Here is a 16,645-nt window from a genome sequence, read left to right as displayed (position 1 = left end):
AGAACCAGGCTGACTATTGAAAATTCAGAGGGGAAGCGAAAAAGGAAATAAGAGGGGTAAAAAGAGAGTATGAGAATAGACTGGCGGAATCTAAAAATCTTGTAAACAGTAAACCGGTAGCAAGAGGAGGGATGGGACCAATAAGGGACCAAAAAGGAGATCTACGCTTGGAGGCAGAGGGCACGGCTGAGGTACAAAATGAGTATTTTGCATCTGTCTTTACCAAGGAAGAAGATGCTGCCAAAGTCACAGTGAAAGGGAGGGAGTTGAGATCTGGAAGGGCTAAAAATTGATAAAGAGATGGTACTAAAAAGGCTAGCTGTACTTAAAGTAGATAAGTCACCTGGTCCAGAAGGGATGCATCCGAGGTTGCTGAGGGAAGTAAGGGTGGAAATTGCGGAGGTACTGCCCATAATCTTCCAATCATCCTTTGATATGTGGGTGGTGCCAGAGGACTGGAGAATTACAAATGTTACAACCTTGTTCAAAAAAGGGTGTAAGGGTAAACCCAGCAACTGTAGGCCAGTCAGTTTAACCTCGATAGTGAGGAAACTTTTAGAAACGGTAATCTGGGACAAAATTAACAGTCACTTGGACAAGTGTGGATTAATTGAGGAAAGCCAGCACGGATTTGTTAAAGGCAAATCGTGTTTAACTACCTTGATTGAATTTTTGATGCAGTAACAGAGAGGGTCGATGAGGACAATGCGGTTGATGTGATGTGTATGGACTTCCAAAAGGCGTTTGATAAAGCGCCGCATAATAGGCTTCTCATCAAAGTTGAAGCCCATGAAACAAAAGGGGCAGAAGCAGCATGGATATGAAATTGGCTAAGTAACAGGAAACAGAGGGTAGTGGTGAACGGTTGTTTATTGGACTGGAGGGAGGTATACAGTCCCCAGGGGTTGGTACTAGGACCATTGCTTTTCTTCATATATCTTAATGACTTGGACTTGGGTGTACAGGGCACAATTTCAAAATTTGCAGATGACACAAAACTTGGAAGGGTAGTGAACAGTGAGGAGGATAGTGATAGACTTCAAGATGACAGACAGGCTGGTGGACTAGGCGGTCAAATGGCAGATGAAATTTAACACAGAAAAGTGTGAAGTGACACATTTTGGTAGGAAGAACGAGGAGAGGCAACATAAACTAAAGGGTACAATTCTAAAAGGAGTGCAGGAACAGAGAGACATGGGGGTATATGTGCACAAATCATTGAAGGTGGCAGGGCAGGTTGAGAAAGCGGTTAAGAAAGCATGCGGGATCCTGGGCTTTATAAATAGAGGCATAGAGTACAAAAACAAGGAGGTTATGATGAACCTTTATAAAACACTGGTTCGGCCACAACTGGAGTATTGTGTCCAGTTCTGGGCACCGCACTTTAGGAAGGTCGTGAAGGCCTTAGAGATGGTGCTGAAGAAATTTACTAGAATGATTCCAGGGATGAGAGATTTCAGTTACATGGATAGACTGGAGAACTGGGGTTGTTCTCCTTGGAACAGAGAAGGTTGAGAGGAGATTTGATAGAGATGTTCAAAATCATGAAGGGTCTAGATAGAGTAGTTAGAAACTGTTCCCATAGGTGGGAGGGTCAAGAACCAGAGGACATAGATTTAAGGTGATTGGCAAAAGAACCAAAGGCAACATGAGGAGAAACTTTTTTTACACAGCGAGTGATTACGATCTGGAATGCACTGCTTTAGGGGGTGGTAGAGGCAGATTCAATCGTGGCTTTCAAAAGGGAATTGGCTAAGTACTTGAAGGGAAAAAATTTGCAGGGCTACGGGGATAGGGCAGCATAGTGGGACTAGCTGGATTGTTCCTGCAGAGAGCTGGCATGGACTTGATGGGCCGAATGGCCTCCTGCCGTGCTGTAACCATTCTATGATTCTACTAACTGAAACGCTATTACCCTGGGAAGATTTGTCCTGATTAACCAATTGTCCCACTTAAGGTGACGTCTGCTTACGATCTCCTCAGTCTATCAAGATTCCTGTGAGATTCCATTGTTTGTAAAATGGTGGGATGGCTGAATCTCATAGCTGACTAGAATCCCAGTCAACTGCAGGGATCACTAAGTCAAAGAAGTGCGCAAACATAACAGTTAACTGTGAAATTATAACTGCTTTTAGATTTTGAGTCAAGTCTTGGGAGATTGACCATTCTCCCACACTTGCATCCCAATAGTGCAGCCAGTGATGACATTTATTGGGCACTAAGGGCCAAAAAGTTACCTGCTGGGCCTGCCTGTTGAAATTTAAATGAAATTTAATATGATAGTCCAGTTCTGACGACAAGGTCTTCGATCTGAAACATTAACTCCTTTCTCCACATTTGCTGCCTCACATGCTGAGCTTTTCCAGCATTTTTTGCTTTTATTCCAGTTTAGTAAAGTTGCTTTTATATTATACTTGTGCTGTCAATGGTAACCATAAGCTAAATGTGTTGGATTTAAAATCAGTGGGCCAGAAACACACTGTTCCAATAGCAACAGCAAAGTCCCAGTAGTGACATCATGATACAATCAATCACTTATACACACGTGTCAGTTCCCGATAGTGGCACCGGAGCATCCCGTGCTGCTGATTGCATGATACCAGTACTTTGTCAGATTGGCCAGTGTACAGTCAGTTTGCACAAACACTGGGTAGCAGGAAGATTTTGTTTACAGGGAGACTGATTGTACTATTAGGAGTGGGAGAATGATGCACTTAAGTCGCACTCTCGAGACTTGGCCCAAAATCATTCAAGCACAGAGAGGTCAGGAGAATTTTTTTTCTATATATACGTAGAGGGTTGTTCGGATGAGGATTGCCCTATAAAAAAGTGGTGGAAGCAGAATGCATAACAGCTTTCAAAAGTGGTTAAAATTTAAAAGTGTATGGGGAAAGGGCAAGGGAATGGAACTAAGTAGAAAGCTCCTCCAGAGAGCTGGCACAAGTGAGAAGAGGCGAATGATGTCCTTTGGCGCTGTAAAATTCTACGATTCTATGATACAGAAAGCTGAGGTGCAGTCACAGCAGCTATTATGCTTCTGGCATAAACATGGAGGGCTGACATAAATGTGGACATCTGTTACGGTGCTGCCCCAGTCATAATCTTGTAGAAATTAACAGCCCATCCTATGCTACAGAAGGTGCACCCTGTCATGAGCATAGGTCCCTCCATCACACTGAAGGTAGATATACTTTGTACAGTTATCATCATTCAGAATTTTTGGACTGTTCATGGTCAGACTTGCTTGTTAGATCTGACTAGCACCTTTAGAGTGCCTGTGCCCAGTGAGTTGATCTGAATGTACAGCTCTTCCTTTGTGAGACATGAACATGAGCGTCTTCCTATCTCTTTCCTCTCTCAAATATTGGCCGTACTAGGATGTAGCCTTAGTTCATTGGCTGCCTGTTTATCTTTCAAAGATAACAGAACGGAAGAACATTTCTCTCAAAATCATGCATTAGATTGATCTAAAAACAGAAAACGCTGGAAACACTCAGCAAGTCAGGCAGCATCTGTGGAGAAACAAAAAGAGCGAACGTTTCATGTTGATGACCCTTCGTTGGAATTAGATTGATCTTATTTGTTGTTAAGCAACTAATGTTGAACTGGAAGAATGACCCTAATAATTGTAGCCCTCCTCCTGCCCCACATATTCTAGCACTAGTGACGTCTAACATACCAGGTACTAAGCAGTACTAGGCAGAATCCACCATGTGGAGGTTTCATAAGCTGGACATTTTCCTAAAACCTGCAACATACATTGTGGTTGCTAATTATGTCTTTTCTGAATAATTAACACTCTACCGCAGAATTTTCAAGACTTAATTTCACAATTACCTGAATTCTTTCCAAAAGTTTTTTCAGTGGCCCGAAGGGACTCTAATAGATTGAGGAAGGTAACACAGTCATACTGGGTCAGATACTGTAACAGGGTGCGGAGAATCTTCAAATCCTGCACCAGAGACTTGGTTTTTGCACCAAGTTGGTGCCAGACTGGATCTAAATAGTAACATATTGCCTGTAAAAGAAGAAAATAGGGGTCATTAAAGAGTAAAAACCTCATCAGTGAGGCAACATTAAGGCAATGGAAGCTGAGATTGAGAAGCTAATGATCATAGGTCTCTGAGCCCTCTTAAAGTTTGGCATGTGTTTTGTCAGTCAGTTGACATACATACAAATATTGGGGTATATGTGCAAGATCTTTCCTACTATAAACAGGTCTTCGAGGACATTTTCTTGCTTTGTTGATAATCAACATGATAGATTCAGCTGACTATTTGACTTGATACTGACTCTTCAGATTACCTACAATATCATACAGCTCATAAAAGAAAGCAAACTCAAAATTAAATAGCTATTTCCAAGGATTTGTTTTCTTCCATTTAAAAAGGTAATTAGTAGTGGACCCGCACTGTGATAAGGTACTCCCAAAAGAAAATCCTTTATGGACAGTCTGGGTGTGGAATAATGCATGTTCTTTCTACTCCATACTGCTGTTTCATTTTTATACAATACTTTTTCAATCAATATGTTGACACACATTATAGACTTTGAGGCAACTTTGATTGTCACATCATATAGTTGCTCCTCACTTGAGAACTCTCTGATGTACTATAACCTTGGGTACAGCATGGATCATACATTGCTGCTCATGATTTGGGATTCCTGAATATTTTGCCACGGAAGGCTCTTAGTATGATTGATATTAAAATGTTAGTTTAAGTTAAATTTGACTCTTAAGGGATTAAACTCTCTGAACAGAAGGGCAAAGGATGTATATTCAAGGCAGATGAACCAGTCTGTAGAATGTTGCTTCCCTCATGCCACTTTGGCTCTATACAATGGAGGACATTTAGTTCTTGTAAGCGACCAGATTCAGTATGTTGGAAAGACCATATTCATTTGAGAACAGCAAGTGACCCCTGCTGGGGGCGGGGGTGGAAGGAAGCAGCTGTAGCAAGTTTAATTGGCAGCCTTACTGGTCAAACACTGGGCAGGGAGAGGAGCAGAAATCAAGCTGCCAGCTTCCCGTCCTGCCTAGGGAACACAGGACAGAAGTACATGGTCTATAGTCAGTTCAGAAAAATTGGAAAAGGAGCCATACTTCGTTAGAGAAAACCCTCTTAGCTTAAGTTCAGAGCCAATCAGGATCAGAGGAATGACTGACCAGCAAAGTGACATTTAGTTCACTAATGGGTATGATGTAGTGTGCTTTTTTTCCTATGAGGAGCTAAATTAACGTGAAGCAATGTAAGATGTACTATAAATGTTACTCTATGTTCACTTAATAATTGTAAAATAAACCAGTTTGCTGATTTATATTTGGCTTTGTCTCACTAAAGAGTTAATCAGTCTACCTTTTGGAAAATTGGAGAAGTGTACGTGGAGGCAAGTGTAAAATTATGGTATCTGGTTCATATAACAAGAGGTTTAATTGTTATAACCCTCAGGTCACACTATCATATGACTGGGTATTGGGCAGTAGAAGTAATCTCTGGATCATAAGGGGTGTGATATCCTCTTATGGAGAGACCGATGAAGTTGAACCCGAGAAAGAGTCTAAGTTAGACTTGAAATGTGTAAGAGAAAAATTATACAAAAATCTTTCCCAAAAACACTATTACAGATAGGTTGAACGTATCCTCTGCCAAGACTGTGCCCTTACGCTTGGATTCATAAGTAGATTTTGCAAATTCACACCCCTAGCACAGAGCTTCACAAACTGGAAGTGCAATGTGAGAATTTGGGCGTTAAGGTCAGCATATCCTGCAGGGATTTTCTGCCAATTAGTTTTATTGGATGGAAAATTTCATGTCTGAATTCCCAAGATGTGCAAATTATGAAAATCTACCCTTATACATTCTTTAAATAGAAGAGGTGGTATATTCGGTCAGAACCTGGTTCACATAGTATGCAAATCTCTAACCCAAGTGTCAAAATGTTAAGTGCTGAGGCACAATGAGCCGGTCTAATTACTCAGCTTCAATCATCAGAGGCTGCTTCAAGTTGCAGAAAAAACTCGAGGCTTCTAGCAGTTAAATTTCATTCACATTTTTTTGTAGGCTCAGGTCGATTTTAGCCAGTCTTTCACCCTATACAAGCAGATTTAAAGCCTGTTTGGATTTTGTTGAATTAGGAATTCTACCATTTGAAAAGTGCCTACCAATTACTCAGGCTCAACAACAGCATCTACAGATTGAAAAATAATGGACAGTGATTCAACACATGGCAAGTTCCAGCTCTCAGTTGTGCACCCAGAGGGAACAAGGAATGAACTAAAAGGGGAAAAAGGAAAATGGAGGTAAAATCACCTCAAGCAACTCCAGATCACCCACCAGCAGTCCTGGCAACAGTCCTCTTAGTCAGACAACAGGATGCTGAGGCCCAAACAAGGAGACAAAAACACATTATTCTTTTTCCAAAAATCCGACTCGCAAACCTTTTCAAATGACTTCCCAACAGCATTCTCAAGAGACAGATCCTCAACATCCAAAGATGGGTTATAGCGTTTAAGTTCTTTCAAGCAGGCATTCATTATGTCCATTACAGCAGTCTGGATAGCCAGCATGGCAGGGGTCAGAGATACGTGCAGCTCCATTACTTCAGGTTTGTGCCGCTCTAGGAAGGAGCTGACTGCTATATGGAACCTAACAGGAGACATACATGTACAAGTGAAAGGCAGGAAGGGAAATGTAGAGCACAGCCTTCCAGAAAATAATCTGTCCTTTAGGAGAAGCAATTCTCTCAGAAAATATTTCTATTCCAATAAATAGTGTTCCAAGTTATGAATAACTTTCATTTAATATCTAACCAGGATTCAACTCATTTCAACAAGCTGCTTATCTCCTGTGTTGGAAATCTCTTTTGGTTGGAAAATGTAGCCAATTACAGCTCCAAGTGAAGCATATTCAAAACTGGCCACATGGCCAGTTAAAATGCTTAACTCTGTGACTGAATCGTGGCCTGATATTAAAATTATATTGTTTGAACACAGTTCTACATTTCGGACACCAAAAGTCAGCATGGTTTTTGGTACCAGCATTTAATGTTATTATGGCATTATTGTGGACATTTTTAAATAACAAACATACTTGAAACATTACTTTACCTCCTATTAAGTGAAATAATATGAGCTTCTGCTATTGCCAACTGCTAGAAATTGAATTTGAGCTTGAAGTGAATTCTGAAGAGTTTAAATAGTACTCTTCACTTTGGATGTTGGATCAGAATGGTGGTTAGATAGATTGTTTTTGGAAAACTTAAGGGCAAAAGCGCAGATCATTTAGACTAAGGTTTTACATGGCAATGCTCTCTAGTACACGTGCTCTTGTGAGAGGACCCAACACTCTCTTGGTTAAAAGCCTACTTTTATAATGAGTTATGTGATGGTTATTGTAGCAAGCACTTACTGCACAAAATGCATGACTCACAAGGACCTTAAAAAAATGTGCACAATATTTTCTCTCTAAACAATGGAGCTGCACATTTATAATAAAGATAAGTGAACAGCTTCAAGGACAAACTACAGACTCCAAGCATCCTATTTAGTACGCAGGACACACCTTCAATACCAAGCTTCTGGCAGCAATTCATCTTCATCATTTCAGCTGTACAAGTTTCAAAGTGGATTTTTTTTTTTTGCTAACCGAGAGCAGCTGTGGAGAGTGCCTTTTGTCACCAGATCAAGATATTAAAAGATCAAAATGTCCTTCTGACGGCTGAAATACTAAATTCTATGAGTTTGGTGTTTTATTTTCTTCTGTTCCCGGAGTGCAAGATGGAAGTGAAATATGCAGAACACACCTCTCCTGTTTAGTCACACCGAAAACTTTGACCCAATGAACTATAATTAAAAAGTTTGCCTTGACATAGCATTGTTGTGCATTTTATGTTATAAAATCACCCAGCCAGAGTGAAATAGGTTAAAGAATAGAACTTCAGATAAATCAACCGGGTTACATTAGCTTCACGCAACTTTTAAGCTTCCTTTGAAACTAAGAACACTGTGTTGCATACTATGTGTAATAGCAGTAATGGGCTTGGAAAAAACCTATATATCTGGTCCACATATACTTACCCAGTGCTGTACTGTCTACTGTTTGAGGAGGCAGACCTATGCTGTTTAGTCGATATAGGACAGTTCTGATGGCAGTGCTTTGGACCTCTGGGTATTATTTCGGTTCCAGGTGGAGCCACCATGTGCCTCCAATATTAGAACACTGCCTTGGGTGGGTTTTATGAAGTTGACACAGTTGTATTTTGCTTTGGATTCAATGGCTTCATACTGGGAATTTTGCAGCACGTTAAGTGTAGATATGGTACAAACATCCTAGCATAACATAGGCATTAGGCAGCTATATCAAGCGGTGAGAATTCAACTGTTAATCTCTTAAAACAGTAAATGGCTGCTCTCAATAGATGAACTAAAAATCCTGTTGAAACTTATTTTTCCCATTTGGATGGAATGGCCAAAATGAGTTAGTGCTGGAATTAAAGGAGAAACAGTGATCTGTGCATTAAATACGTTTTGGGAGTCCAAAGAATCCTTCAAATTGCCAAATTCACAAGTTTTAGAGGATTTTGAGAGATGAACTCCGTGTCAACTGGCGATGTAGGTTAAGATGTTTCTCCATGCTGCACTTACCTGGGCCAGAGGTACAGTTTTCGAACAAACAAGTTTCGCATCACTCGCTCCACCCGACAGAATCCAAGACTAAAGGCCACTGCATCATCTGTGAAAGCTTTGATAAAACCCTGTTTGTTCTTCTGCCGGTAAAGCCGAAGAATAAATGCTTCCTGACACGATTCAATGATTTTGTGAGCTTTGTATACCAAAATACCTGCAAAAATATAAAGTATTCCAGCACTCACTATATCACAGAAGCCATTAGTGCAACTAGGTCAGCTCCAGGCAATCTGGGAGTGGAGTGTAAATATTATGAATTTTTCTAAAACAGAGACCCAACTCTATACATCATACAGTACAGTCATCTAGAATTTAATAAAATGCTATATCAGGGATCACACAGATTTATATTCTCAATTATTAAAGCTGACACCATCCACACCTTTGGAGGAGAGTATCAGAGTATTAGTTCTCCTTCTAGTGAATGCTCATGCAGGATGATTAACCCTTTCTAAGGAGTGGCTGACAGCCATAGACTGCATCCATCCCTCCATTTACTCACCACAGGGCAGGCTAGCAGCTACCCACAGTACCAATCCCTCCATTTTACTGACCAATTTGAATAGAGAGTCTGAATATAAGAAGGCAAGTCTAGACTTATAAGAACATAAGAAATAGGAGCAGGAGCAGGCCAATAGGCCCCTCGAGCCTGCTCCGCCATTCAATAAGATCATGGCTGATCTGCTTTAAAGACCAAAAGTTTTTTTTAAAAACATAAAAGAAATTTGATAATGCAGACAGAAAGGGCAGCAACCAGCATTCCTTAAAGCTCACGAAGGTGATGTGATATTAAACTTATGAGGTAGCTTTATTGCAGGAAGAGGAGGTTGCAATACCTAAAGTTTTCTAGTGAACGCATTTTATTTCAAACCAAACTGAACACAAGTTGAAATATTTCCAATAATGATTGACTCCTAGGAAAGTTGTATTTTATTTTTATCCCCCTGGGATTCCTTAAGAAGGAAAGCAAACAAAATAGCTAACACACAAGCACCGTGTCTGACAGATGGGACTGTGATCAACAGCATTCATTTTTCTCAGTGACAAGGACTGGTAGTTTATCTCATCTTGCTGTACCTCCTAACGTCAGGGCAAATTAAGAGAAAACCATTTAAAGGATTTTCTTTTTACAACCAATGGACCACTTACCTGTAATAAGATTTGCAGGAATACGATCTGTTAAGAAGTCGACAACCAGAATCCGGCTAGTCACAAACAAGACCCCACCTTCAGTGTACACCGTATAACGCTCATTACTGAGAATTTCATTGGTAATAATACGAGGAAGATGGGATACTCCTTCAGAGCGTAACTGCTCGATAAAATATTCCTGAAACAAAGAAAAGCAATCGTTTAACATTTCACTCTTTCCTGTGCCATGTAGGTGCCAATATGTTGTGAACACTGCAAACGTCTCTCTAATTCAGCCAATGGCAGAGGTGCTGCTGGAAAAGGACCTTTCCATTTCCCATTGAAGCAGAAGTAATCCTCAAAGTGGTGACCACTGGTGTCTGAAAACTGGCAACCAAATATAAAACTAATTTTAAAAACCTACTGTCTGGATTTTTGAAAGATCAGGTTCCCCCTTGCGCTCTTGAGGTTTAAAGTAGAGAACGGATATGGGGATTGGGCAGTGAATGGGATTACAGCAGATAACTCCAGTTGAAGATCTAGCTTCTTCTCCTCCCCAGATCTCTCAACAATGCATCCACATATATTTGCATAATGCCATTGGAGTTGAACATTACCCCAGACCATAAGGCATTCAGTATCAATTCCTAGACAAAACACAATATATCTAAGGTACACTGCAAGTGTATATTTTCTTTTCAGTATAACTATGTCTTACAGAGTCTGCCGCCATGGCTTTGATGCTCTCAAAATTCTCCTATGCACAGTGGCCAGTAGGTGATTAACCAGGAAAGCAGGGTGGGGGAGGAACTGAGGTTGAAACAAAGTCGCAAGGGGTGATATTTGAGATCAAGTTGCTCCATGATTCTTCAGGTGATTCAGAACACCAAAGCTGCTGTACTTCATCCATTACACAGGCAAGGGCAATCCATCAGATATTTTAAAGAATGGGAAGTCCTGTGCAAAATTCTGAGTTATGACTCCATTATAGTCCATTACATGACAAGAGAATGCAGGCTAAGGCTCAAACATCTCCACTCACCAGCCTCCAAGTTGAATTCAAGATAATTTTTTCTTACCAAATGTTGAGCATTTTCTGTATTCACTGCAATATCAACATAATAGATCTGAGCAATACATTTATAGTTCAATCTTTGATATGGCCAGTATGTTTGAAAACAACAGATATTTCCTGTCTGGTTGCAGACTCAAAAACCAGTCCTGATGGGACAGTAGAAAGGTCAGACCATCTATGTTGGGTGTGAGGTGGGAGAGCTTGTTAGGTATTCTAAGTTGGTTCAAGTAATCAGCGCTTGGATGGTTAATTAAAGCAGTGTTATCCAATACATTAGCCACTAGTCACATGTGGCTAAATAGGAATCCAGAGGTAGCAAATTGCATTTCTAACTAATAAATAAAAAATGAGCAATAGACACCGTCATTGGGCATGCGATCTCAATACTCATTCACGTTTGTAGGTAAAATGGTAAGACAAAAAGCAGATTGTGCTTGTGTTTTTTGATCATTGTGAGTGCTTTACTTCCTTGGTTACTGAATGATGGCATATGTTTGTTAAGTAAATATACATATATGAAGTACATTTATTTGTAAGGTGTTTTCTGCTAAAATTACTGTAGCCATAACTGGGATCGTCAGCAATTTCTATTGGACAACACAGAATTAAGGGACCCGAAAGAATTTTTTTTCGAGTGTAAATTCAGAGTCATGTATAGCAAGTATAGAAATGTGAACAGGAGGAAGCTCTCCTTCTGCATTAACTTCTATGGGCCATCTTCAGTTGCCCTTCCAAGCTAAAGAAGTTGCAAATGTGTTATTCAAAAATAATTCCTGGCATACAGCCATCAATTCCACATTTCTCTTCTCCAGCTGCAGTTCACCTGACTTAGCTCATTGCTACTTACTGTCTCTTATAAAATGGGAGGACAATTCACAGTTGTCCAATATTTTACTTGGGACTTTGAGGGAGAATCATAATTCCTGGCAGAGTTTTTTCCCCCCCATCTCTAAACACACAATGTAATAACATCTGCATAATAAAGATGTCATGCTACATGCATATAATATCACTATAATAAACTGCAAAAATAACATATAGTTCTTCCCTTCCTAAATGAATACTTTAAGTGGTAGCTGTGCACAGATACAAGCAGGAAAAACATGTAAAATTACATAATATTCAAAAATATCAGGAACTCCTTTTGGGTGCAGGAAATCAATGTCATTTTCATCATAATGCCACAGGAAGATAATGTGATATGTTTGATGGAATTTATTTAACTTTGTTTTATATTACAAAAATATGTTTTCAAACACTCAGGTTGAGCAGTTGATTCTGAAGTCACAGCTCAGAAAAACAAAATTAGTCAAAAGCAATATGTGAGCGAATAGAACAATGGCAGATGAAACTTAATACGGGCAAGTGTAAATTACTTGGAAGAAAATTGGACGTCCCAAGCATTCTACGAATGGTGCTAGAACTCCAAAGTGTGAAGCTGAATTTTCCAAATTTCCAAAGGTCCCGGCAGATTGGAAAACAGCTAATGTAACACCCTTATTTAAAAAGGGTAGTAGGCAGAAGGCTGGAAATTATAGACCAGTTAGCCTAACATCTGTGGTGGGTAAAATTTTGGAGTCTATTATTAAGGAGACAGTAACGGAACATTTAGATAAACATTATTTAATAGGACAAAGTCAGCATGGCTTTATGAAGGGGAAGTCATGTCTGACAAATTTGCTTGAGTTCTTTGAGGACATAACGTACAGGGTGGATAAAGGGGAACCAGTGGACGTAGTGTATTTAGACTTCCAGAAGGCATTCGACAAGGTGCCACATAAAAGATTATTGCTCAAGATAAAGAATCACTGGATTGGGGGTAATATTCTGGCATGGGTGGAGGATTGGTTATCTAACAGGAAGCAGAGAGTTGGGATAAATGGTTCATTCTCGGACTGGCAACCAGTAGCCAGTGGTGTTCCGCAGGGGTCGGTGCTGGGTCCCCAACTCTTTACAATCTATATTAACGATTTGGAGGAGGGGATCGAGTGTAACATATCAAAGTTTGCAGATGATACAAAGATGGGAGGGAAAGTAGAGAGTGAGGAGGACATAAAAAACCTACAAGGGGATATAGACAGGCTGGGTGAGTGGGCGGAGATTTGGCAGATGCAATACAATATTGGAAAATGTGAGGTTATGCACTTTGGCAGGAAAAGTCAGAGAGCAAGTTATTATCTTAATGGCGAGAAACTGGAAAGTACTGCAGTACAAAGGGATCTGGGGGTCCGAGTGCAAGAAAATCAAAAGGTTAGTATGCAGGTGCAGCAGGTGATCAAGAAGGCCAACGGAATGTTGGCTTTTATTGCTGGGGGATAGAATATAAAAACAGGGAGGTATTGCTGCAGTTATATAAGGTATTGGTGAGACCGCACCTGGAATACTGCATACAGTTTTGGTGTCCATACTTAAGAAAAGACATACTTGCTCTCGAGGCAGTACAAAGAAGGTTTACTCGGCTAATCCCGGGGATGAGAGGGTGGACATATGAGGAGAGGTTGAGTAGATTGGGACTCTACTCATTGGAATTCAGAAGAATGAGAGGCAATCTTATTGAAACATATAAGATTGTGAAGGGGCTTGATTGGGTGGATGCGGTAAAGGTGTTCCCAAGGATGGGTGAAACTAGAACTAGGGGGCATAATCTTAGAATAAGGGGCTGCTCTTTCAAAACTGAGATGAGGAGAAACTTCTTCACTCAGAGGGTAGTAGGTCTGTGGAATTTGCTGCCCCAGGAAGCTGTGGAAGCTACATCATTGAATAAATTTAAACCAGAAATAGACAGTTTCCTAGAAGTAAAGGGAATTAGGAGTTACGGGGAGCGGGCAGGAAATTGGACATGAAGCTGAGTTCGGATCGGTCAAGGCCCTGTGGGTGGCGGAGCGGGCCCAGGGGCTGAGTGGCCGGGTCCTGCTCCTACTTCATGTGTTCTTTAGATTTGAGGTTAGGATCAGATCAGCCATGATCTTACTGAATGGCGGAGCAGGCTCAAGGGGCCGATTGGCCTACTCCTGCTCCTATTTCTTATGTTCTTATGAAAGAGATCGAGGAGTTTTTGTAGATTTGCTGCTCAACCTGTCAAATCACTGTGGAGCAGCAGTCAACAAAGCAAATTGAATGCTGAACTATTTAGTCAAAACAACAGAGTACAAGTCAGAGGAAGTCATACTCAAATAATCCTTTGGTCAGACTACACCTTGAGTACTTATCCAGTTCCAGTCATCAAGACACTAGGGGGTCATTCAGGATCTTAAGGCAGTTCAAAGAGCCATGCGGCTAATGCCTAGTATCAAAGGACTAAGTTATGAGGAGGGACTGGGCATACTTGGGCTTTGAAAAAAGAAGTCTGAGGTGACCTTATAAAGGTTGAGAAGATAAGAAATGGTTATGGAATAGGCTGGATTCAGAAAATTATTTCAAACTAAACTAAACTGGGAGTTTCAAAGACAAATCAAAGACCAGTGAATGGGAAGGACTGTAGGGTTTTTCTGGAAGAACGATGCAAGATCAGCCCAATGGCCTTTCTCATCCATATTTATCTTGTGAGGACAGTATCTCCCAACTGCAGAACTGCAAAACATAGCCAGGGCCAATCGAAACACTCTCCACCCCCTCCCTTTAATTGCCTTCAATAATAATAGGAATCACCCCGATGTAAAACGGAGGTGGGTAAATCCTCCTCCCCTTTCCCATAGTGAAACACGTCAGTGGGATGACATTACAGCTCTGTGAACACTTGAAGGTTTCTATGAAGTTATAACCGACACGCTCGCCGCCCAGTTTGACAACATCTTACAGCACAAGACGATCCCGGAATCGTCGTGCAGGTGGATCTAAAAGGCAGTAAGTAAACATCACACAGAGTGACGATCGGCACAGCGGGCCGGGCCGGGCCGGTGACAGTCGCTGCTCGAACCCTCCCCACCCCACCCCTCAATTTACCTCCTCAGCGACATTAGTGTTGAGCACAAGGACCAGGTTCCCGGGGTCACAGTACAACTTGAGGAAGTTAAAGAGAATCCTGTCAACCCCCATCCCCTTCGCCGTGATGACAAGCCCATCTTCATGGAATAAATCTAAAAAGATCTGGCTCTCGTGTTCCAGGAGAGGAGTCATAACACCATCACCTCTCCCTCCTTCCAGAAAGGTCGAGGAGTTGAATCCGGATGAATAGGGATCCCGCTGTGTGCTTCAGCCGCTGACCTCCTGCCGCAGCGCCAACTGCCGGCCGGACGCTGTATACACGCCTCCTATTCTGTTCAGGGATCACGACATACTGCAGTCAGTCTAGAGTTGCCAACCCTCCAGTCTCGCCCTGAAGTCTCCAGGATTTGAAGATTAATCTCCTGCACACTGCGAAAAATTGATTTTTGTTTTAAAAAAACGACTTTTGAAAGCCCTTTTAGAAATTTTGGGACATCCCATTCAAGACATCCCAGGAAGAAAAATCATACCGGTATTAGAAAAAAATGTTTTTTTTTTCATTTGCTTTGAACATTTTCGTTTATTAATTTTAAAAATATCAGACATGGGGAAAAAAGGCTGTTTAACTGACAGTTGAAAATCATCCAGTCATGTAAGGAAGAGTCTGTTTGTTTTCCAATCGCTGTAGGAAGGCGGTGCGTTGCGAGGATGGACATGTCGGGCGACCGATGGCGGGAGTGTGGGGGGGGGATGCAGTTGTAGGCCTGAGGTCTACCTCACCACCACCTCCCTCGACCCCCCTTCACTGTCTCTGATTTGTCACGCTTGTCCAATATCCAAGCAAAAATTTCCTCCAACTAAATATTGGTAAGACCGAAGCCATTGTCTTCAGTCCCCGCCACAAACTCCGTTCCCTAGCCCCCGATTCCATCCCTCTCCCTGGCCACTGTCTGAGCTGAATCGGACCTTGCCGTCCTATTTGACCCGGAGATGAACTTCCGACCACATATCCACTCCATCACCAAGACTGCCTACTTCCACCTCCGTAACATCTCCCGTATCCGCCCCGCCTCAGCTCATCTGCTGCTAAAACCCTCATCCATGCCTTTGTTATCTGTAGACTTTACTATTCCAATGTTCTCCTGGCCGACCTCCCATCTTCCACCCTCCATAAACTTGAGCTCATCCAAAACTCTGCTGCCTATCTCGTACCAAGATCTGTTCTCCCATCACCCCTGTGCTCGCTGACCTACATTGACTCCTGGTCCGGGAACGCCTTGAATTTAAAATTCTCATCCTTGTTTTCAAATCCCTCCATGGCTTCACCCCTCCCTATCTCTATAACCTCCTGCAGCCCTACAACGCTCCGAGATCTCTGCGCTCCTCCAATTCTCGCCTCTTGAGCATCCCTGATTTTAATCTCTCCACCATTGATGGACGTGCCTTCAGCTGCCTAGGCCCTAAGCTCTGGAATTCCCTCCCTAAAGCTCTTTGACTCTCTACCTCTCCTCCTTTAAAATGCTTCTTAAAACCTACCTCTTTGACCAAGCTTTTGGTCACCTGTCCTAATAGCTCCTTATGTGGTTCAGTGTCAAATTTAGTTTGATAATCGTTCCTGTGAAGCGCCTTCGGACATTTTACTATGTTAAAGACGCTATATAAATGCAAGTTGTTGTTGTCGTCATGTGATGAATCCTCCAGGAATATGTCCAACCAGAGTTGGCAACCCTAAGACAGACAGCCCACAGCTTTAGTGTGCTCAGGAGTTTCTTGAGTTATACTACTATTTCTAGATGGGCGCAGATCCCAAACTGCTTCACATTGACAGG

At 41.6% G+C, this 16,645-nt stretch overlaps 1 protein-coding gene across 1 annotated transcript in view; it reads right to left on the bottom strand.

Annotated features, from left to right (window-relative positions):
* ercc4 (excision repair cross-complementation group 4) overlaps positions 1–15,043 on the bottom strand; it is a 28,840-nt gene extending 13,797 nt beyond the window's left edge. Inside the window, exons 1-5 of the mRNA XM_068003260.1 lie at positions 14,835–15,043; positions 9,836–10,016; positions 8,645–8,840; positions 6,440–6,647; positions 3,838–4,018 (exon numbers count right to left, since the gene is read on the bottom strand). Of these exons, the coding sequence (XP_067859361.1) occupies positions 3,838–4,018; positions 6,440–6,647; positions 8,645–8,840; positions 9,836–10,016; positions 14,835–15,008 (940 nt within the window). The 5' untranslated portion in view covers positions 15,009–15,043. The remainder of the gene's footprint in view (positions 1–3,837; positions 4,019–6,439; positions 6,648–8,644; positions 8,841–9,835; positions 10,017–14,834) is intronic.
* Positions 15,044–16,645: the final 1,602 nt, after the last annotated feature.

Source organism: Heptranchias perlo, chromosome 22 (genome assembly GCF_035084215.1).
Source record: "Heptranchias perlo isolate sHepPer1 chromosome 22, sHepPer1.hap1, whole genome shotgun sequence".
In the NCBI taxonomy this organism is placed as follows: Eukaryota; Metazoa; Chordata; class Chondrichthyes; order Hexanchiformes; family Hexanchidae; genus Heptranchias; species Heptranchias perlo.
This window is presented reverse-complemented; position numbering and strand designations above follow the sequence as displayed.